Below are 23444 nucleotides of genomic sequence, written 5' to 3'. Positions count from 1 at the left end.
GGTAAAATTACTTTCTCATCTGTTGGCAACTGTTTTTCCAAAGTAACTAATGACCTTAACATTTCTTAACTCATTATCACTGAGATTTAAAGTCTCAAATCAACTACAAAGACATGAGTTCCAGTTACCTATCAAAACACAGTACTAAAATATGAGTATCTCTTGAGAATGAATTTCTAGATACCTGAGTTACTTAGGCCTCAAGCAATATGTCACCCATAAAATGTTTTTTTTTTTTTTTTTTTTTTTGAGAGAATGTTTGTTTGGTTTTTTTTTTTTTTTTATGGTACTTATTGAATATCAGTAAGATATTTCCAAATTCAATTAGTATGGCAGAAACTAGGCATGGACCCACATTTAACACCACATACTAAGATTAGATCAAAATGGGTCCAAGATTTAGGCATAAAGAACGAAATCATAAATAAATTGGAGGAACAGGGGATGTTTTACCTCTCAGACTTGTGGAGGAGGAAGGAGTTTGTGTCCAAGGGAGAACTAGAGACCATTATTGATCACAAAATAGAAAATTTTGATTACACCAAATTAAAAAGTTTCTGCACAAACAAAACTAATGCAAACAAGATTAGAAGGGAAGTAACAAATTGGGAAAACATTTTTACAGTTAAAGGTTCTGATAAAGGCCTCATCTCCAAAATATACAGAGAATTGACTTTAATTTATAAGAAATCAAGCCATTCTCCAATTGATAAATGGTCAAAGGATATGAACAGACAATTTTCAGATGATGAAATTAAAACTATTTCCACTCATATGAAAGAGTGTTCCAAATCACTATTGATCAGAGAAATGCAAATTAAGACAACTCTGAGATATCATTACACACCTGTCAGATTGGCTAAGATGACAGGAACAAATAACGATGAATGTTGGAGGGGCTGTGGGAAAACTGGGACACTGATGCATTGTTGGTGGAGTTGTGAAATAATCCAACCATTCTGGAGAGCAATCTGGAATTATGCCCAAAAAGTTATCAAAATGTGCATACCCTTTGACCCAGCCATACTACTACTGGGCTTATATCCCAAGGAAACACTAAAGAAGGGAAAGGGACCTGTATGTGCCAAAATGTTTGTGGCAGCCCTTTTCATAGTGGCTAGAAGCTGGAAGATGAATGAATGTCCATCAATTGGAGAATGGTTGGGTAAATTATGGTATATGAATGTTATGGAATATTATTGTTCTGTAAGAAATGACCATCAGGAGAAATACAGAGAGGCTTGGAGAGACTTAGATCAACTGATGCTGAGTGAAACGAGCAGAACCAGAAGATCATTATACACTTCAACAATGATACTGTACGAGGATGTATGCTGATGGAAGTGGATATCTTCAACATAGAGAAGAGCTAATCCAATTCCAATTGATTAATGATGGACAGAATCAGCTACATCCAGAAAAGGAACACTGGGAAATGAGTGTAAACTGTTATTTTTACCTTCTGAATCCAATTCTTCCTGTGCAACAAGAAATTTGGTTCTACACACATATATTGTATCTAGAATATATTGTAATATATTTAACATGTATAAGACTGCCCGCCATCTGGGGGAGGGGGTTGGGGGAGGAAGGGAAAAAATCTGAACAGAAGTAAGTGCAAGGGATAATGTTATAAAAAATTACCCATGCATATGTACTGTCAAAAAAAAGTTATAATTATAAAATAAAATAAAAATTAAATTAAAAAAAAAGATATTTCCAAATTCCAAAGTTTCTATATATGAGAATTTTCTATGATACTAAAATTTCCAAATCAGGAAATCTGGACAGGATTGCTTAATTTATACAGAGAAATTTTCAAGTTATACAGAAGATGACTGTCAGAAGATTTCAGTTTTATTTCATTTCTACTTATATATTCACTGATACATAACAACCTCTGCCTTATCTGTGAAAAAAAATTTTTGATGAGATATTACTTAGTCTCAAAAGATTATTGAGTAAATAAGCATGGGTAAAAAAGTTTCCTACTATTTGGAATACAAATATGATTTTAACTCTAAGCTTCATCAAACTTTAATAGTGAGAATAACCATAATCACTCAGAACAAACTTTTAGACCCAAATAGACCATCATCTTAAAATGTTGTGATTTTTCTATTTGTCTGATCTGCAAACTCCTTCTTATAATATAGCATGCTTATACAAACATCAACCTAATAAATGAAACAGCTATGCTCATCTTGTTTTTGTTTTTTTTTTTAAATAAAAATAAACATTTTTCATCTATCTCACCAGAATTTAGAATCTGAAATAACTGGACTCCACAGACCCCTATGGAAGGCAAGCATTAAGAGAGAAAAAAAAAAATAGGTCTAGCAAATAAATGAAGCCTTAATTTTCATCAGAAATTTAATAGAAATAAATCTAAAAATTAGAAAACTTCATAGGCTCTAACAAAATTCCACTTTTACAAAAAGCTGTTCTTTTTGCTATTCAATTTTGTTTTAATCAATAATCATTGAGTAAACAGTATATTCTGAACACCGTTAATATTCTTTGGGGATACAAAGATGAAAAATTCCTCCTCCACAGATCATTAACACTCAACAAAATTAAAATCCTAAGATTATGTCTAAGAGCTGAAAGGTACCTCAAGCAATCACATCTTCTATCCAAACTCCTGACTTAATGATCGATACAGTATTGTTATTTCCAAAATCCTATGAGAATGAAATGATTACTAATGGTCATAATATGGCCATCAATTTTCACATAGATGTTAACACTATACCAGCTAATATTTACTATGGCTTTTTAAAGCTAAAAGATGAAAAAGAAAGAGAAAAGGAGTTAGCAAGGGATAATTGGGGGAGGAGGGGAGAAACAAAGGTGAGAGAAAGACAAAAGTGAAATGTTCCTGCTACTAGGCCTTGTTACTGAAAGAGATATGAACAAATACTTTTCCCCAAGTATTTTGAGTCATTTAGAATTACTTTCTAGCATAAGAAAGTTATTCTTCCAACCAAATTCACAGCCTGTAGATAAGATTAGGATGAGGTTTCCCTCATCTACTCTAGAATGATCAGAAAGAGCACTTCAAATTCTGCAACCATAAATGGTATAGCCATGTCCTCTTGGTAGAGGAAGCTTAATGCAAATCACATGTTTTCACAAACATGGATTCACACTTTTAACAGGCAATTCTCTATGAATAGTTAAAATGGCTCAAGTTTGGCAATTTGACAAGACGATTATCACGTATACTTTAGCAAAACTTTCTCATTTAAAAATCTTTGCCAGAAACTCCTCTGAAGCAGCTATCACATCACAAATTACAATTCTTATTTAATCGAAATGATTATAGGAACTAAAATCCTTTCTTACTTTATATCCTGAGAGATTATATTCACACAATGAAGTTTCTCTTCTCACAAAGCATGGGCTGCCTAGGGAGAGGCCTAAGCAAACGGATTCCAGACTTCAGGAATCCAGCCCCCAAGGCCTTCAGGACCTAAGCCTGTCTTTTGAACACAATTAAAAGCTGTTAGAGCCTTGAACTTACCTTCCAAATAACAGCTGGAGGAAGAGGAAAGTCCCTTCTTTGACTTGCAACCCACCAACTTCAAACAGATCTCCAACATTTTCATTTGTTAGAGAGCGTCCTTGGTATGTGTTTTTTCTCCCTCCCCTCCCTGTCCTTTTTCTTTGGACCAGTCTCTCACATAAAAATCCTTTTGAGAAGGCTAAACAATCCAACACTCTTCCTCCATTGTGCCCATGTTGCCTGTAATTTAAGTGGAACAGCTTCTTGTTCCTTTGCGGTCCCTCTTTTGGCGGGAGGAAAAAAAAAAACCACCCTAACAAAGTTAAGGCAGTTATTCCTTATGGTAGCTCCCAAACTGCCATCCGTCCCTCATTCTCAAGCCGTTGAGCACTCAGTAGAGCCAGAAAGAAGTGCTGGGTTAAACTGCCAACAAAGGGCCCCCTTCAGGCTGGGGCTGTCTGACTTCATGACATCAGGCAGGGTAGCAACGCCCACAGAAGCTCAAGTGGGTGGATTCTTAACTCCTTCATTACTTAACACATAGGGAAAGCCAGAAAACCACCAGACTTTGCTTAGCTTTCTAGCTGTCTTCCAACTTCTCAAAATTTGCTGCCCAGTGTTGTTATTTTTCCCATGGTGAAATATTCAGCTGTAATTAGAGACAAACTTCTAAGGCAAAATGAAGCAATAGAAATTGTCTTAATACCTTAAGAAGACCACACTCCAAAACCAACAATTCTAAAAAAAAAAATCAAATCTAGATTTTCTAACCATATGCTTGCTCTAAAACTTGATGTGTTGTGCTTGCTTTTGTGAGAAATATGCTGAATAACTTCAGGCCAGTAAGTAATACTAATATTTATAATCTAGTCCAAATTCGTCATTTTATAAAGAATTTGAGGGCCAAAAACGTCACACAGGTAAGTACTATCTTAGCCAGGATTTTAACTCAGGCACTCTGATTTCAAATGCTAAATTCCTTCCACTAATCCACAATGCCTCTCCTGTGCCTCATCTCTGGTGTAACAGATTTCTAGCATATGTTAGAATATTTCCCTTTTATGAAAACTTAAAGCTAAAATGAAACTTAAAAATGAAAACCAATTCTTTAGCTTAAAAATACTGATCAAAGCATTCTCATTAATGCATTAATGCATGCTGTGGAGTGTCTGCTTTCTCAATAAATCTGAAACACTTTACTTCTTAAATTGTCTTCATGTCATCTTGAGGTTTTTCCAAAACTTTGGTTTGGAAATGCTGCTACATAAGGAAGAATTCCACTCAAAATCTTATGCCAAAGTACATCCTATGTCTCAAGAATGCTGTTGAATAATGTAGAAATTCCAGTGGAATTACCTCTACTAGTGCCATCAATGAAGGCTAATTCAATGACTATCAGAGGAATGAATAAACATGTTTATTCTATTTATGCTTATTTTATTAAAGGAACAATGCTTTAATACTTTACATCTAGACACTAAAGTATTTTATTCTTTTCACACCTAGGATAGGTTTATTCACTATTCAAAACAGTAATAAGACACATGAGAAGAAATCTGACATATGATATCAGACTTTTGAGTACTTTATCACATTTTGGATTTTTGTATGGTCAAATGGATGAAAATTTGCCCCAATATTACTGCTACTATCAACACAACCATTAGCATCAAATAATAAATAATGTAATTTCTATTCTGCAGAATAAAATTTAAAAATAATTACACATATACACAACCACCTAGGGAGAGTTATAGTAATATATCCTCATTTTACAGATGCACTGAGTTTTATTTATTTGTCTGATTAATTCATCTGAAACTGAGGTTCAGAAAGATTAATGACTTGTTTAAGATCACACAGCTACACAAGTGTGGGAGTCAAGACTTAAGCTCAAATCTCACAATTCCATGTATAGTGGCCTTGTCACAACAGTAAACTGCCTCCTCATTCTATCTCTTTGGGGAATTTTTATGTTAAAAGATAATTCTGTGATAATTGTGGAAATATGTACAGAAGAAATGCACTGGTTTAACACATATTGGATTACTTGCTGCTAAGAGAGGCGGGTGGGGGAAGGCAGGGGAAAAAATTTGGAACACAAGATTTTGCAAGGGTGAATGTTGAAAATTATCTATGCATATGTTTTGAAAATAAACAGCTTTTATAAAAAAACTAAAAAAAAAGATAATGTACAGCAGTAGTATAGATGCAAAAAACATTTGCAATTATAAAGAGTATAGATGGGAACTTAACATTAACAATAGCAAAATTCTTGATAGACTCCAAATTTTCTTTTCTCTAATAATATATTTTTCTTTCTAAATGTCATTCACTATATATCAGAACAAAAAGCTCATCACACCCTTCTCTTTTGGTAGATTCCATTAATTACTTTGGTTAGATACCAGGATACCTCCCCTTGAGGGAAGGGGATAGCCTTTCAACAGCTACAAGGGAACACCAGGGTCAAGAAAAATTGACAGCAGCACTAGTCTCATGAAGCAAAGTAATGCTTGCTGCTGAGTGCATTTTTTAGTCTATCTTGTAATGACTCAAACTTGGATAAATCTTCAGGGCATCGTGTATATTAAGTAACAAGATCTTCAGTTATGCCTGCCAAAAAAAGCACACAAGAATTCAAGATTGGACTGGATATGGTTTGGAGGGTTAACACTAGTGTATATCATGTAACTTATTATTACATACCATTTTAGATTTAAAGTGCTATATCTCAAATCATAGGGCTAATACTAATAGGTGCTCATTAATGAGCATTTATTACAATATTAATGCATATCTTTGAAGATACAAAAAATGGACCTAAATGCTCTGCTGACATATTACATGTTATACATGCAGATATGGGCAGATAATATAGTGCAGACGTGTCAAACTCAAATAGAAATGGGAGCCCACTAAACTATTTAGGGATTCCAGCACGTGGTATATGCTGCCTGAGAAAACCACATGTTAACATCATCTATGTTATTCTGAATTTTTATTTTGTTAAATATTTCATAATAACATTTTAGTTTGATTTGGGGTCCTTATAACTTGCCATTTGGCATTGGCCCATGGATCTTGTATATGACACCCTTAAGGAAGCAGAGAAAGTGCTAGACTTAGAATCCAAAACAACTGAGTTTGAATCTTGCCTCAGATACTTCCTGGCTGTATGACTGGCAATTCACTTTACCTCTTTCAGGCTGTTTCCTCATCTGAAAAATGGGGATAAAAAATAGTACCTCCCTTCCAGGGTTGGTAAAAAGATCAAATGACATGAAATATATAAAATGCTCTGTAAACCTTAAATCACTAAATGGATGCTAGCTATTATTGCTAGTAACAAAAAATAACTTAAATTACTAAAATTCAGTCTTCAATGTCTACTATGAAAAGTTATAGTTAATATTCTATTATTCAAAAGAATACTTATGTATCTTTTTGCTCAGATCTTTTCAGGTCAAGTCATAAAACTATTAACTGCCTTTCTTTGTATTCCCTAGCACTTAGCACACATCAAGGCAAATAATAAATAATAAATGTCTGTTGCCTATATGATTAATTAGTCTGAAAAAGCATTCAATGTACTATCAAGAAATATTCAAGCTCTCCACATACTTCCTACTACCAACTCAATCCAACACATTCTACTCCAGGTCTAACTATTTTAATCTTCTGTAGGTCACCTACAAATCACTGATGAACTGAAGGCAAAATAACAGCTACTCCTAATCTCTTCCTAAGTATGAAGGCACACCTAAAAAGGATTTCTTTCAAATAAAGCCAGACAAGATTGTTATGGACTATCATAAATATCCTGCTGATACTATGTTGTATCTAGTTTGGAATTTTCTTTAAAAGTAAATTTTATTAGTATCTTTTGTTTTTACACATTAATAATATCTTGATATTATACCATATGGAGAAGCTACTTTTTAAAATAAATTTTTATTTATATCTTTTCTTTTTACATAGCATTTTTGGCTATATGTACCCAAACCCTCTCTCAAAGAGTAATTGCTTATAATAAAAAATTTTTTAAAAGGAAGAAAAAAAAAAGTTTGACAAAACAAACCAACATATTTAAAAATCTGATTTTTTTTATGCTGAATTCAACCTCCTCAACTCAACGGATTATCCCAACCTGACCCCCTCTAGCTCCATACATTTCTGCAAAGGAAGTGGGCAGAAATGTTCTTTCTTCTTTAGAGCCAAATTTGGTCATTACAATTTCATTGTATTCAGTTTGAATTGCTTTGTTCTTTCAATTTACTATCTATTCTCTCACATAGACAGACAGACAGACAGACAGACACACACATACACACATCTATCTTTCCTGGTTCTACTTATTTCACTTTGCATTCATTCATAAGTTTTCCCATGTTCTGCATTCACTAGGTTCATAGTTCCTTACTACAAAGTGATATTCCATAATATTTATGTATCACAATTTGTTTAGCAATTCCCCAATAGGTCATATATTTTTTCTAGTTCTTTGCATCCACAAAGAGCACTGTTATTTAAAAAATAAAATAAAATAAAATTTTGGTGTTTGTAGGGTTTTTCCCTTTTTGCCACTGATTTCTTTGGAGTAGATGCCTACCAGTCTCTCTCAGTCAAAGCTTATGAACACTGCAACCATTTTCTTTTTCTACACAATTATAAACTGCTTTCCATACAATTGTGTAAATTCACTTTCACCAGTGATGCACTAGCATTATTTGTATTTCTATGATCCCACAATAAAGACTACCCATCTTTTGAGTGGTTATAATATGAGGATTTTTTCAGTGGGGTAATCATCAGAAACTTATATTTGATCTTATAGACAATAAGGAGGTACTGGAGATCCTGGAGTAGGGTAGTGACACTTTAGGAAAATCATTTTGTCAGTTGTGTGGAGATAAATTGAAGTAGAAAAAGAGGCTTGCGTCAGGGAAATCAATTAGAAGGCTACTGTAATATTTATGGTGAGAAATGATGAGGGCCTGAACTAGGCTAATACCTGAATAAATAGAAGGAAGAGTATAAATAAAAGAAATGTGGATATAGAAGCAGGAAGCATTTTCAACCAATTGAACGAGTGTGGTGAGTGACAGGATAACAAAGTTGAAAACCTGAGTGACTAAAATAGTAGTGGCATAACATAACATAAGCAAGAAAATTTGGGAAAAAGGTGGGTCCTGAGGGTAAGGTAATGCATTCTATTTTGTTCATAAGTTTGAGATGTTAATAGGATGTCTAGGTTGAAATGTCCACTAGACAGTTGAAGATGTACAACTGGAACTGTGGAAAAAGGATAGGAGTAAAAATCTAAGAGTCATATGCAGAGATGATAATGACATTCTTGGAAGCGGATGAAATCATCAAGGGAAAGTACAGAGAGATAATAGAAAAGGACTCAGAACAGTATTGGGATACACATACAGTGAAGATGTAATTGAATATGGGAGCTGTGAAATTATGGTTTATTATCAATAAATGTTTGATCTGTATACCTGTTTTATATACCCTTATACGTGGGCTTGTATAAAAATTTCTTGGGCATAAAGAGTTTGCAAGTGGAAAAAAGCCCAGTTACAGATGAACAGCCAGCAAAAGAAACTGAGGACTGGTCCAACAAAAAAGAGAACGGAAAGAGAGCAATGTCATGACAACCTAGAGAAGAGTATTTGAGAGAAAAAGGTAACCACGACTGTCAAATGTTGCATACGGATCAAGAAGGATGAGAATGGAGAAAAGATTATCAATTTTAGTCTTTGGAATTTATAGTGATGCATTTATAGTAATGCAGTAGCTGACTGGGATTCCATGTTTGTCTTCATTGAAGGCATTTGACAGTATAGGTAAAAACATCATAGGAACAAAGAATGGGAAACAAAACAAACAAAAAGCATAGGAACAAGCACACAACCTTATTCCACTCCTTTGGTGATTAGGAAAGCTCATGAGCATAGTAAAGATTAAGGTTTTAGAAGACAAGAAGGGGGTGGGAGGATAAGACTAAAAAGATCTTTGAAAGCAGAGGAATTTAATCCAAGAGCTAATAGAGAATCACTTAACTTTATTGAATATAGAGGGTGAAGTAGCTGGACCTGAACTTTTGGCAGGTGAATGGAAGATGGACTGGAGTGGGAAGAAACAACCAGCAGGTCAATGGTCCAGGCATGAATTGATTGAAGGCCTGCACCAAAGTGGTGGCAGTATCAGAGAAAAGAATAGCAACAGATAGTTATTTTTCATGTCTTTAACAAACATGTATGACAAGACATTCATTCAATACTTTTTTGCCACTATACTGTAGGTTGCATTTATGTGAATGCTACCTATGTAACACTCTTGGAACTTAGTAGTCTTTTCATAGATGCTATCCAGAGATAATTCACTTTTGGTTCCATTTCACAAACCCAATGGCACATACCTATTATCTGTATTTATTATTGTTTTATGAAGTAAGATCTGTTGGTCCCAAAACCAATTTCTATAAAACTATTTTAACCTATTTATTATATGTTCTGAGAGCATCCTTTAATCCTTTTTCTCCTTTCTGATGAACTGTTACTCTATTATAGCCTTAAAGTAATGAGCCCTGGGTTTCATTAAATTTCATGGGTTTTTGCTCAGACACTTAGATCCAATGAGTCTCTTTCATTGTGCCAAAAATAAATAGTCAAGATTACTTTTTTTTGTAGAGATTAATTATTCTAAATGTTTTTCTTCTATAAAAGTTTTTCTTCAGAATGTCAGTATCTCAACACAAAAAAACCCTAGTTTTCTCCTAGAGAGTTTCATGCTTAATGTGTTTTATCTGCAGTAGACCAAGGTATTTGTAACCATTTTCATTTATGGTTTAATTTGACCTTCAGATTTAAACTCAAAGCATTTTAGTATTTATTTTCCTTTGCTACACATTAATAATTTTTTATTTATTGGGTCCAAACAACATTTTGATAATGTTTTTAAAAGTTTTTTTTTGAAATGCAGCAATTTTAATGTGCTTTTCAGAAATGTGTATAACTTGACATCAGTGAAATTACATGAGGTGACTAATATGGTATTTTGTTGTGATCCCTCTTTGACTTGAAAGCCATACTTAGTTTTATTCAGAAGTCATAATGATGATGGATTTAAAGTTAGGCAGAATCTCAGTGGATTTAAATGGTCTCTGTGGAAGATCACAGGATCACAGATTTATTCCATGAAGGAACCTCAGTGGCTATTTAATTCAATAACCTAATTTTACATATAAAAAAAAATCTGGCTGGTGAAGTAATCTGCCCAGGATCATATGGTTAGCAAGTGTCAGAGATAAGAACTGAACTCAGGTAAAAATTGAACTCAGATCCTTTGATGACAAAGCTTTTTCCATTGTACTATTCTGCTTCATTTTATATGAACTGTTCCTGATGTTGTGTTGGTGGCAATTTTTAAATCTACAACACTTTCCAATGTGGATATTAAATACACCAATTCTAGATCTAGTTAATATATTTGTAGTATGTAACTAAGCCAGGAATGTGGAATTGAGTCAAAGCAGCAATTCATAAATGTTGTAATAATATTGCAATGTAATAAAATGTTGTCAATAAATAATATACATGTTATGATGCTTTTCAGTAGCTTGTTCAATAATCACCAAATTATTAATAAGTTGTCCTTTACATGTAACCCAGGGATTTTTTGGCACAGTCTTTCTCCTCTTCAGTCAATATATTGCTTTCTTGTATTTACAGATTTAAAAAAAAAAAACTTTAAATGCTTTGTAAAAAAAAAAATATATATATATATGTTTATATGTATATGTGTGTATATATATATATAGGCTCATATTTGGAAGATCACTGGCATTCTCATCTTTTAGTATAAATATATGCTATCTTCGATAAGAAAAAGATGAGATTAGCATTGCATTTGAAAGTAAGATGGTATGTGCTTTGCTAGTAATTAACAGTATACTATGAACTCATAGTAATAATTCTGGATCCTATACAGACTCATCCCTTTTTAGTTTTACAGAGAAGCTACTTTACAAAGTAGTTCTTCAGTTACTTCCCTTGACAAAAATGGTTTGTGGTTCATTATATTAATGGCACACACTCCTGATTTTTGTTTGATCCAACTTGCATTTTTGTTATATTAGAATTCTTACAAGCATACGGATAACAAGAATTTCCATATCCTCTTCCTTGGGAGTTTTTTGTCTTAACTGATTCTCTTTGCTTCTCAAGTGAAGTGTTTTATTTAATTTATTGTTGCTTGCATTGTTTTGACTTCCAGTGTTGCCATAACTTTCTTATTTTTGCTTTCAATTACTGATAAAAGAAATTTATAATTTCTCATGTATTTTTGTTTTCCAAATTCTATTCCACATATTTATTCTTTTGTTTCCTTTAATTAAGCCAATATGCATTCACATTTCTCCTGAACATTCCAGAAAGATATTGAGATATTCTTCTAATGCTTTTCCACAGATCTTTAATAGACCTCCCAATTAGTTTTTGCCATAGTAATATCAGATACCTGTTCTTAAGACTATTCCTTGATTGTACCAACTTCTTTTATGATTCTTTTCATGGCATATGGAAATCACAGCATAGACTTCTGAATACATGTTCTGAATATTTTTCTACTGTGTCAAATATGGGATAATTATGGGAGAACACATTTGTTCCTAATGGTTATAGCAATATCAGCTTTTACAAATTAATCTGTGCTTGTTTGGGGAGGGAGGAGAAAGAGAAAAATCTGGAACATAAGGTTTTTGCAAAAGTGGCTGTTGAAAAATATTTTTGGATATACTTGGAAAAATAAAATACTATTAAAGTTTTTTTTCATCTTTTTAGGCACAGTTGGGGTGCTAGTTAGATTTATGCTATCAAATCTAAAAAGGCATTTAAGAAATCCTAGTACAAACATGCCTATCTCCTTTTCAGTCATATGAAAGAAAAGTATTATTTTGTCATCTAGTTTATTATTAAGAATGGTTTTTGAAGTTCTGTATTAGGAAAAGATTTTCAATGACCTCAGGTTCCTCAATTTTTCTTTCTTCAGATTTTAGTTCAATGTAATCTTTCTTTCATCTGATCTTAGGGAAATTTTTTTATGATTAACCTTATTTGGATAATAATACTTTATTGTCTATTTCCGTGACAAACTACAAGAGGAAGCACTAATCATAAGTGTTAATATTTGTTTCCATTTTATTTTGATAAAATACTTGAATATAAGTCCTCAGTCCTCATATCCTCAGGCCATTTCATGTGTACTCATGATTTGTCTACTTTAGCATTCATCTCCATTGACATGAAAATATTTACATCAATCAGGGTATTGATATATCTGATTTGTTCTAGTGTAATTTGGCTTCTTATGATATAAATACATAAAGTAGCAGCACCTGTTCTTCAAGCTAATCATCACAACAGTCTTTATAGGGCTACCCTGCAGCACCATGTCATCTCTCCTCCTTCTCTGATTCTTAGAAACGGAGATATTATTGTGAATAGGAATTAGTCCAATTGGTGGTGTCACTAAAATCTAATTTGATGGCATTTCAGGCGTCCTGCCTACCTAAGTCTCAGAACATAAAATGTTAACCCTGCTATCTAAAAGCTTAGCTGGCATTTCTCTATTTTTTCTGTGCCCTATCTCTGCCAGCCCTAACATGACAAGCAAGAAAACAAGTTGAATTTCAAGTGAGTTATTATTGCTACTGTTGAAAAAGAATCGAAATTTGAACCACGTTCTTTGATTCTAATGCTTTTTACTAGATTACTCAATATGTAATTATGTCAGTATCTGGGTAACATTTTACTTCCACCAGTACAAACGATTCCTCTACCTGAGTTTAAATCCAGCCGCAGACACTATCTGTATGACCCTGAGGCAAGTCACTTGACTGTTGTTTGCCTCAGTTTCCTAATCTGTAAAATGGGGATGATAGCATCTATATTACAGGGGTTTTGTGAGGATCAAATGACACAACTGTAAAGTGCTTAGCATACTATGCTATATAAGTGCTACATAACTAACGTTAGTTATTATTATTTTTACTCTTTTAGGTAAGTGTTCTTAGTTCTTGATATTCTCACACAGTATCACTCCAACTGTCAGTTAAAAGAAATTACATTTAAACTTCCAGTTTCCTTATAGACACCTCACAAATGATAATTTCTAAAAAATAAAAATAAAAAAAAATTTCACTAATAAAAAGCTGTTTTCTTTCATTCATAAATTCCACTCAAATTGAAAAGAAAAACAAATCCCTTTAAATAAATATGCATGGTCAAGAGAAATAAATTCCCATATTGGCTAGAACCAAAAAATATCTCATTCTGCACCTTAAGTCCATTACTTCTCTGTCAGAGGATGGGTGGCATTCTTCAAGACCAGTTGTCTGGAATCATGATTAGTCAATCAGATTCTTAAGCCTTTCAAAGTTTTACAGTATTGTTATCATATAAATTGTTCTCTTGGTTCTGCCTGATTAGTTCACATAAGTCTTTCCAAGTTCTCTGAAATCATTTCTTTTCTTTTCTTTTTGACAGAATAATAGTATTCCATTGAATTTATATACTATAAATTGTTTAGTCATTCCCCAACAGATGGAAAGGCTAGTTAATTTTGTCACTATAAAAAAAGCTGCTATATTTTTAGACCTGTGGTATAAAAAGATGGAATTCCTTACTTCCATCTTTAATCTCTCTGAGATATAGGTCTATTGCTATTAATTAAGATATAGATGCCATTAAGGTGTAGGTCTATGCTATTAGCGCTAATTTCTGGGTTATGCTCTGGCTTTTTCTGACTGCAGTGTCATACATAGCACTGACTCATAATTAGCTTTCATTCTACAAAATGTCTCTGAACTTCTGGATACAAACTTTTATCCAGATACAACTCTGCCAGTGTGTATTTGCTAAATTGATCTTCAAAAAAAATTTTTTTTAACCAGGACTTTACATTTATCTTTAATAAATTTCATCTTATAGTTGATTTTTGTACTATGTAGCTAAAGTATATTTCTTTGCCTTGCAATAACTGAGATTGCTACTAAATTGTGAAATTTCTCGAAAGTATCGTATCTATGTTTTCTTAAGTCTTCTCTGGATATTACATAATGCACTCTAAAATTTACATGAAGGTCCTTAAGGGTTATGTTAGAAAAAAAAAAAAAGGAATCAAACAAGAAAAGAGAGATTCATTGTAAATTAAAATGTCAGTAATGTTAGGTACAGAAACTAAATGAATATATATATATATATATCCAAAAGAGATTGAAACAATGGCCAAAAAACTTTTAGGGGACCAAGGAGAAAAAAATATTATAAAGAGAAACAAACACTAGCCATAAGAATGAGAGCACTGAAAACTGAAGAATTTCAGTTTTATGGTAAAGAAAGATTTGGGAACCATAGTCAAAGGGGAAAAGTGAAGCATACTCCATTTACTAGGTACTTATGTACTGAAAGTTGGGGCCAAAGGAATTCATTGTCTTTTGGACAACATTACTTCAGAACAAGGCTAATTCAAGTAATTAAAGTCCCAGAAAAAGTCCCCAAAACAGAAGACAGTTATAACAAATCTTGCTCTTTATTAAGTTTTGTTATAATGAGATTTTACTGTATTATTCAACTACTTAAAAAACAAATCAGTTGATAATTTACTCATATCTAGAAGACAAGAACATGAAATTATATGAAGTCATTAATATTTATAAAATAGTACAGGTCCCAAATCCTGACATTCGTGGTGATAAAGGAAGAAATAACTAACCTCTATCTTATAAATAAAATCACCTAATATGGCATAAAATTAGAAAAAGATTTAAGTGGTAACTTTTTAATTATAATATTCATTATAATTATTAATTATATATATTCATTATAATATCCATATTAAAGCAATGTAAAAATAGAGGTGTCATGTATACATCTAGTTTCTTGATCTTCTCAATTCAAGCAAATTTTGAAATGCATGTCAAAGAATTTCAAGAAATCTGTGAGGTTTTTTTTTTTGTTTGTTTGTTTTTTGTTTTTTTGTTAAATTAAGACCCCAAAAGTCTACAAAATAAAGGATTTTTTTTTAAATTACACTGTTACTTGGGAAAACCTAGAAAATGAAATATGTAATTTTAGCAACAAAACAGATATTTTTTTTAAAAAGCTAAGTAGTCAACAAGAGTCAACAAGTATTTATTATGCACTTACTCTGTGACAGATACTATGCTAAGCATTATGAAATACAGAAAAAAGGTTTAAAAATACAGTCCTTGCCCTCAAAAGTTCACATTCTAATGGGAAACAACATGCCAAAAGCAATGCAAATAAAAGATAATCTCACAGGAAAAGCACTTGGGGAGTATAAGAGAGAAAACTGATAGAAAGCTCTCTTGCAGAAGGTGGTATTTAAACTGAGCCTTAAAAGATATCAAGTGGTTCAGGTAAAAAGAGAAAACATTTTGGGCATGGGAGACAGTAAAGGAAAAGACAGAATAAAAAGATGAAGTGTTCTGTGCAAAAAAATTGTAAAATATAGGGATGGGAAAGGAAAGGAAGGAAGGAAAGGAAGGAAGGAAGGAAAGGAAGGGAGGGAGGGAGGGAGGGAAGGAAGGGAAGGAAGGGAAGGGAAGGAAAGGAAGGAAGGGAGGGAGGGAGGGAGGGAAGGAAGGGAAGGAAGGGAAGGAAGGGAAGGAAGGAAGGAAGGAAGGAAGGAAGGAAGGAAGGAAGGAAGGAAGGAAGGAAGGAAGGAAGGAAGGAAGGAAGGAAGGAAGGAAGGAAGGAAGGAAGGAAGGAAGGAAGGAAGGAAGGAAGGAAGGAAGGAAGGAAGGAAGGGGGGGGAAGGAAGGAAGGGAAAGGAAGGAAGGGAAAGGAAGGAAGGAAGGAAGGGGAAGGAAGGAAGGAAGGAAGGAAGGAAGGAAGGAAGGAAGGAAGGAAGGAAGGAAGGAAGGAAGGAAGGAAGGAAGGAAGGAAGGAAGGAAGGGAAAGGAAGGAAGGAAGGGGAAGGAAGGAAGGAAGGAAGGAAGGAAGGAAGGAAGGAAGGAAGGAAGGAAGGAAGGAAGGAAGGAAGGAAGGAAGGAAGGAAGGAAGGAAGGAAGGAAGGAAGGAAGGAAGGAAAAGAAAGAAGTCACGTTGTAAAGGACTTCAAAAGGAAAAATAGTGAAAAGGCATATTTTTCAAAACAAATACTTCATTAGAATCCTCCCTCCACAAAAACCCCCTAAAACCCTAGAATATAAATTTATGGTATCTGACTTTTAAAGTTCAGCTGGCTTAGAACTGGTAAGAAAATGGTTAAATTTTTTTTCCATTCAATACTAAAAGAATCTGCCAAAGCAGAAGACCAGGCCTGAGAGATCACATTACACTGGAGGAGGGGAATGGGGTGCAGGGAGAAGGGCTGAAAAGGAAAAGAAAACAAGTATTCTGAACCTCAGCACAGTGAAAGACCCAGCAGGGATTAGGAGGGACATGGAGGAGCCAATATTTATCCAAGTTATCTACAGGGCAGTTGAAATGGCCTGAAAAAGTATCCATGCATCCTCTTTTTTTATTCAAATATTCTCAGCAACAGAGTTAAATGAATATCTTGATTAACTGTAAACGTTTTTGAGAAATAAAGCATGACAATTTTACAGATTTTTTTTAAAAAGGTTTGTGCCTTCAAAATATTCAATCCCAATTTGTTTTTGTTGTCAAGATTTAAAACAAATACACATAAGGTAAAAGGTCTCATTAGTTATGTTCAACAGTAACATTAGCCTAAGAGAAGCAAAGGCACAGATGACAACAGGCTGCTATATTTTAAGTTTAAAATGAGATATCTGCCTTCATAACACTACAATGAACATGACATGTTTAACATTAAGAGAAATTGTTTATTAGGTGTAACTTTAGTTACAGGAGGAAACAGGGCAATAACAGTCCTTGAGTGACTTAGAAAAAACTACACAATTTTAAGAACTATAAGACACTTTTCCTGGTCCTCTTTGGTATTAGTGATTTCACTCTGAGAATGATCTCCAGTTCATATTGCATATGTCACATTACAGAGCTGATTGCATACTGTCATCTCTACTAGATTGTAAGCTACTAAAAAAAGGCACTGTTTTTGCTTTTCTGTTTCCCTAGTGTTTAATTCATTGCCTGGCATATAGTAATTACAATACATACTTGTAGCATTTATTGCTTTTATTTATTGCTAATACTTTAGCAAAAGCAGTCTTCTCAACTGGTACTCTTCATCCTCAACTGCAGTATACAACACTCATCTAACAAAACAACCACAAAATAGGATTTAATCTAATTTAAGGCATATTACATTCCTTAAAGCAGTAATGATTACTATTTAGAGCTGTATCACCTAAAAATAATCTAGTACAACTTCAATGCAGAATTAAAATGAACTTAGTAAGTGCTAGGTAAGCAATTTCATCTCAATTATACTTTCTTCAATAAGAACAAACAGAAAACCTCCTGAGAGCTGCTGAAAGGAAACCAAAATCCTACAATAATTCATGTAATTTGCTCCATCACATTTTCTTTTATAAGTATGAGCCAAGGACCAAACATCTCAACCAATTGTAGAGAACTTCCACAATCAAGAAGGATAAACCTATTTAAAATCATTCTTTAATAGACAAGTACTAAAGAATAAGAACAAAAATTTTTCAAAAGATAAATTGCAAATTATCAATCACCATTTGAAGTATTTCTCCAAATCCCTAATAAGGGAAATGAACATTAAAACTATTCTGAAACTTTATCTGACAACTATCAAATTGGTAAAGATGAAAAAACAAAAAAACAAATAGTCAATGATATTAACACTGCTGGGGGTCTGTTCTGGAAAAGCAATTTGTAATTTGGGGATGGGGGGAGAGGGAAGAATCACTAAATCATATTTTTTGACCCAGGGTAATCGCTATCCCCTCCATTGGACATATATCCCCAAGGAGGACAAAAACAGAAAAGTCTTCATATTCACCAAAATATGCAAGGCATCGTTACAGTGCCACCTCCAAAAATATGAACTAGAAATAAGAGGATACTTACCAATTGAGAAATGGTTGAATAAATTATGGCATATGAATATAATGGAATATTATTGCTCAATATAAAGTGAACTAATATATCATAAACTAATCGAGAACATATACAATGTCTAAAACAACAGTGAAAAATATAAACTCCAAAAAAAATGGAATGAACAATCTTGATCCAAGAGAATATATAAGAAAATACTCCTCCTTTTACTGGAGATAGGTGGTAGAGGGTGAGGGTCTATGATTGTGAAATGCATATAAAATGTATCTGTCCCATCACTCTATGGTTTAATTTTACCTATTTTGCTTTGTTACAAGGGAAAACTAGCTTTGTTCTGAGGGGATAAAGGAGCAGCAATAGATACCAGAAAGCTATTATGGTGTAAAAACAAATGATATTAATAGAACTCAAAGATCAATCTGAAACTGTCTCATGCTCATAACCATCAGAACTGAAAAACTAGTCATTTTAGCCAGAAAAATTCAAATGACAGAATATAAAAACCAACATTTTCATTGTTTACATGTTTATGAGTATTAAGCTAATACTATACAAATTGCTGAGTACTAATCAACTCACAGAATCCCAGGACTTGGCCATAGATAATAGCCACAGAGCCAGAATTCAAACCCTGGTTCCTAGTTTTTATTCTTGTATTTCTCTTTATTCAAAAGCCTACTGGAAATGTGAAATTTTGAGAAAATTATCTCAGAAAAACCTTTGAGCTTTGGATTTGCTATTCATGAAGATCTCAAAATTCCCTTCATAGTTTTTCTTGGTTTAGTACAACAAACATTTATTGTCCCACATCACTGTCTAATTATATATATTCATTATAATATCCATATTAAATCAATGTAAAAATAGAGGTGTCATGTATACATCTAGTTTACAAAATGTACAATTAATTAGTAACACAGAGCTCACCTTCAACTCAATCCCTCTTTGACCTCATTTTTGTTATATGCCTAGTGCAGATGGACAGCTAGTTCAAAGGGTTCACACAGTTTAATGACTTTTCTTGAAAAATTCCAAATTGTTGGAAAGATTGGACCAGTGCAAAGTTCTACCACAGTATGCGTTAAGAATGCCTGTATTCCATGGCTCTCTTCAACAATGAGATGATTCAAACCAGTTCCACTTGCTCAGCAAAGAAGAGCGTCATCTACACCCAGAGAGAGGACTGTGGGAACTGAGTGTGGAACACAACATAGCATTCTCACTCTTTCTGTTGTTATTTGCTAGCATTATGTTTTCTTTCTCAGTTTTTCTTTTTCTTCCTTTTTGATCTGATTTTTCTTGTGCAACAAGACAACTGTATAAATATGTATACATATATTGGATTTAACATGTATTTCAATATATTTAACATGTATTGAACTACCTGCCAGCTAGAGAAGGAGGTGGGGGGGAAAGAGGGAAAAAAATTGGAAAAAAAGGTTTTGCAAAGATCAATGTAGAAAATTACCCGTGCATATGCTTTGTAAATAAAAAGCTTTAATTTAAAAAAAAATTCCTTCTTCTAATACATTGTTGGTGGAGTTGTGAACTATATTCACAACTATATTGGATTATTTGCTATCTAGGAGGGGGGGGAGAGGGAGAAAAATTTAAAACACAAAGTTTTGCAAGGGTGAATGTTGAAAATTTTCTTTGTATATTTTGTTTTTTAATAAGGCAATTGGGGTTAAGTGACTTGCCTAGAGTCACACAGCTAGGATGTGTTAAGTGTCTGAGGCCAAATTTGAACTCAGGTCCTTCTGACTTCAGTGCTGGTGCTCTAAACATTGCACTACCTAGCTGCTCCTTTGTATGTATTTTGAAAATAAAAAGCTATTATTAAAAAGATTACTTTCTGTCTTCTATAACTCGTTCAGTATTATCACTGGTTTATGGTTTTTTGTTTTCTAATTTAATGTGAGGTGAGATCAATGTTGTTACAATGTTAATGAATAGTAGTGAAACAGAATGGTAGGATTAAAATGGTAGGGAGACCTAACCATCAACAAGTATTTAATAAGATATACAACAATAAAATTATTCCTACTTGTAAGCAACTTACACTTTAAAGGGAAAAATGGTATCTATGTAAGTATAAACACAAGCTAATAAGTATAAAATAGTTACACCCAAAGAAAGATATTTAGGTGGAAAGGTACTTGCAGCTGGAGGAAATGGGGAAAGGTTTTAGGTGGAAGGTGTCCTAAAGAAGTCCTTATGGCCTGAAATGAGGGATTTTTTTAAGGTGGAGGTGAAGGCCTAGGGGATAGAGAATCAAGGAAGGGAAATCTTAGATGAGGAATTCAAAGATGGCCAGTTTGTCTGGAATGTAAAGTACAGGCGGGAAAGTAATGCTCAATGTGACCAGAAAGATAGTTTGAGATCAGGTTATAAAGGGTTTTAAAAATGAAACAGGAGTTTACATATTTTCCTAGATCCGGGAGAAGTCACTAGCATTGACTGAATAGGAGAGCAGGAGAGTCACATGATCAAATCTATGCTAGGAAGTAACAGGGGCTGGAATGAGGAAAGACCCGAGACAGAGAGATCAATTAGGACATTATTTTAATGAGCTAATGATTTTTATGAGAGGTGATGGTTTTAAGCATACGAATAAAAAGAAGAGGCCAATGTGACAGATGTTGTGGAGGTAGAAGATGGCACACTTTTGCAACTAATTGTACATACTGGATGAAGACCTGAATCTTGGAGAATGATGTCTGGATTAACTTGAAAGACTGAAGGATGGTAATTCCTTCAACAGAAATGAAGAATTTTGGAAGTGGGAGTTTTTGGGAGTGGGATAAAGAGGAGATTTTGTTCATTTTGAGTTTAAGATGTTTCCTAAATACCTAGTTTGAAATATACAATGTTAGGATTCTTACAAGGTACTAAGTCAGTAGAATTGATAGAGACAATAGTTATGTAATTTAGCATGGTACAATGTGATTGATCTGATCCTACAAGGAGATGTTATGGGCCAGAACTTGAAACAAGGTACTGAGTGGAATTGAGGAGACAGTGATTAAATTTAGTTTAGCATTAATTTAATCCTACAACAAATAATGGTTTCCTTGTGATATAATGATTGGTGTGTACTCAGTGTACAGCATATAAGCAAGAAGGTCTCAGGGCCAAAAAGGACAAGAGCTAAAGGACAAGCCCACTAGAGGACAAGCCCATTCTCAGAAGCAGAGACAGATTCATTCCATTTTCTACCTTTGTGCTGGCTGGAGGCTGAAACACAAACCTTTGGATTCGGAGACATTCAGAGGGAGCTAGAGACAGAAGCTGGCAGAGGCAAAGGACTAGAGGCAAGAACATGGAAGGCCTCCATAAAACTAGCCCAGTCCCAAGTGAAGAAGATAAGATTTTGATGGAGACAATAAAGGATTTGGACTTTAATCCCTGGCTGCACTTGTAATTTTGCTGGCTACCTCCAGAAAACCCCCAAGAAACCTGCTCCCAGAGAACTTTATATTTTAGAGAAGAACATTATAATACAATAAGCAATTAGTGAGTCAAGACTGAAGGTCTAGAGAGAGACTTGACATGAATATATATGTATCAATATGTACAGATATACATATCTGTATTTATATGGACACACACACATATATGTGAGCCATCTGCAAATGGTTATTAATTATTAATTACATGGGAGCTAATGAAGTTACTGAGACAATATGTAGAGAGAGAAAAGAAGGCCTAGGACACCCAAGGACAACTAGAAAACAATTACAGCAATGGGGTAGAATGTGGGTGACAGAGAAACAAAAGAGACTCAAGAGTCAAACAGGTGAAAGGGGAACCAGAGAGAGTAGTATCATGAATACCCAGAGAGAACAGAGTATCCAGAGGAAGAAAGTGGTTACCAAGGTTAAATATAGCAAATAAGGAGAGAATGTTAAGAATGAAGAAAAGATTATAAGACTTGCCTATCAAAAAATCATAGAGAGCATTTTCAGTTAAGTGATAAAGTCAAAAGGCAGACAACAAAGGACAGAAGATTGAATAGACACAGCAGATATATGCAGTTTTTTTTTTTCCTTAGAATTTGAGAAAGAAAGATATTGAACTTGAACAAATGGGAGAGTCTTGTGAAGTTTTTTTTTTCCTTTTTTTTTTTTTTCCTTTTTTTTAAACAAATGGGGGTAAAAGGGTAAATTTGCCTTTGAAAGCAACAGAAAAGGAACCAGCAGATAGGGGAAAAGAGTGAAAATTTGAGAGGGAGTGATGACTGAGTAAATAATCTCTTTAAGAAAACTGGAGGGAATGGTATCAAATGAAGATGTAGAAAAGTTGGCTGTGAGAAGAAGGGCCAACACTTTGACAATCTTTGGGAAAACAAGAGTGAAATACAATGTCAAGGGATTTTAAGATAAAGAGAAAAGTTCACCAATATAGTTTTCATTTTTTTCAGAATAAAGAGGTAGAGTCCTTAACTGAAAGAAAAAGGAGGGAAGAAAACTGTTGAAAATTTTCTATGGGATGTGAAATAGGAAACCAATTAATTTGGACTACTTTATAGCAGAAGGAGCTCAGATGAAGTTGGATAATATGAATATAATCCAGTCAGTAAAGTTGTATGACTTTCTTCATTGCTTAGCATAATGACTGGTACATAATAAGTGCTAATAATAAATGTTAATTGATTAATTGAATGCAGCTCCAACTCAACAATGAATAATAGCCAAGGAGGCAGTTGGCAGTCCTAAATCAGGACTGAATTTTAGCAAGAGATATATTTAAGGTATGATAGAAGAATTTTTAGAATCTTTCATTTTCAATAATTTTCAGATGCTTAGAGTTAAAACCTAACATCACACTTAAAAAAAATAACCTAGATAACTTGTTTATCAATAACCACAGTTGGTGAATTA

General features: G+C 33.7%; 1 protein-coding gene across 3 annotated transcripts in view; it reads right to left on the bottom strand.

Moving 5' to 3' along the window:
- Positions 1–23444, bottom strand: part of ABL1 (ABL proto-oncogene 1, non-receptor tyrosine kinase) — a 184748-nt gene that overhangs the window by 55912 nt on the left and 105392 nt on the right. The window contains exon 1 of one of the 3 annotated variants that reach the window (XM_074293886.1): positions 3527–3741. The exons of the other annotated variants lie outside the window; for them this stretch is intronic. Coding sequence (XP_074149987.1) covers positions 3527–3611 — 85 coding nt within the window. The 5' untranslated portion in view covers positions 3612–3741. Of the gene's footprint in view, positions 1–3526; positions 3742–23444 lie in introns of those variants that run through there. 3 annotated transcript variants of the gene reach the window in all.

The sequence above is a fragment of the Sminthopsis crassicaudata genome, chromosome 2 (assembly GCF_048593235.1).
Source record: "Sminthopsis crassicaudata isolate SCR6 chromosome 2, ASM4859323v1, whole genome shotgun sequence".
Classification (NCBI taxonomy): domain Eukaryota; kingdom Metazoa; phylum Chordata; class Mammalia; order Dasyuromorphia; family Dasyuridae; genus Sminthopsis; species Sminthopsis crassicaudata.
This window is presented reverse-complemented; position numbering and strand designations above follow the sequence as displayed.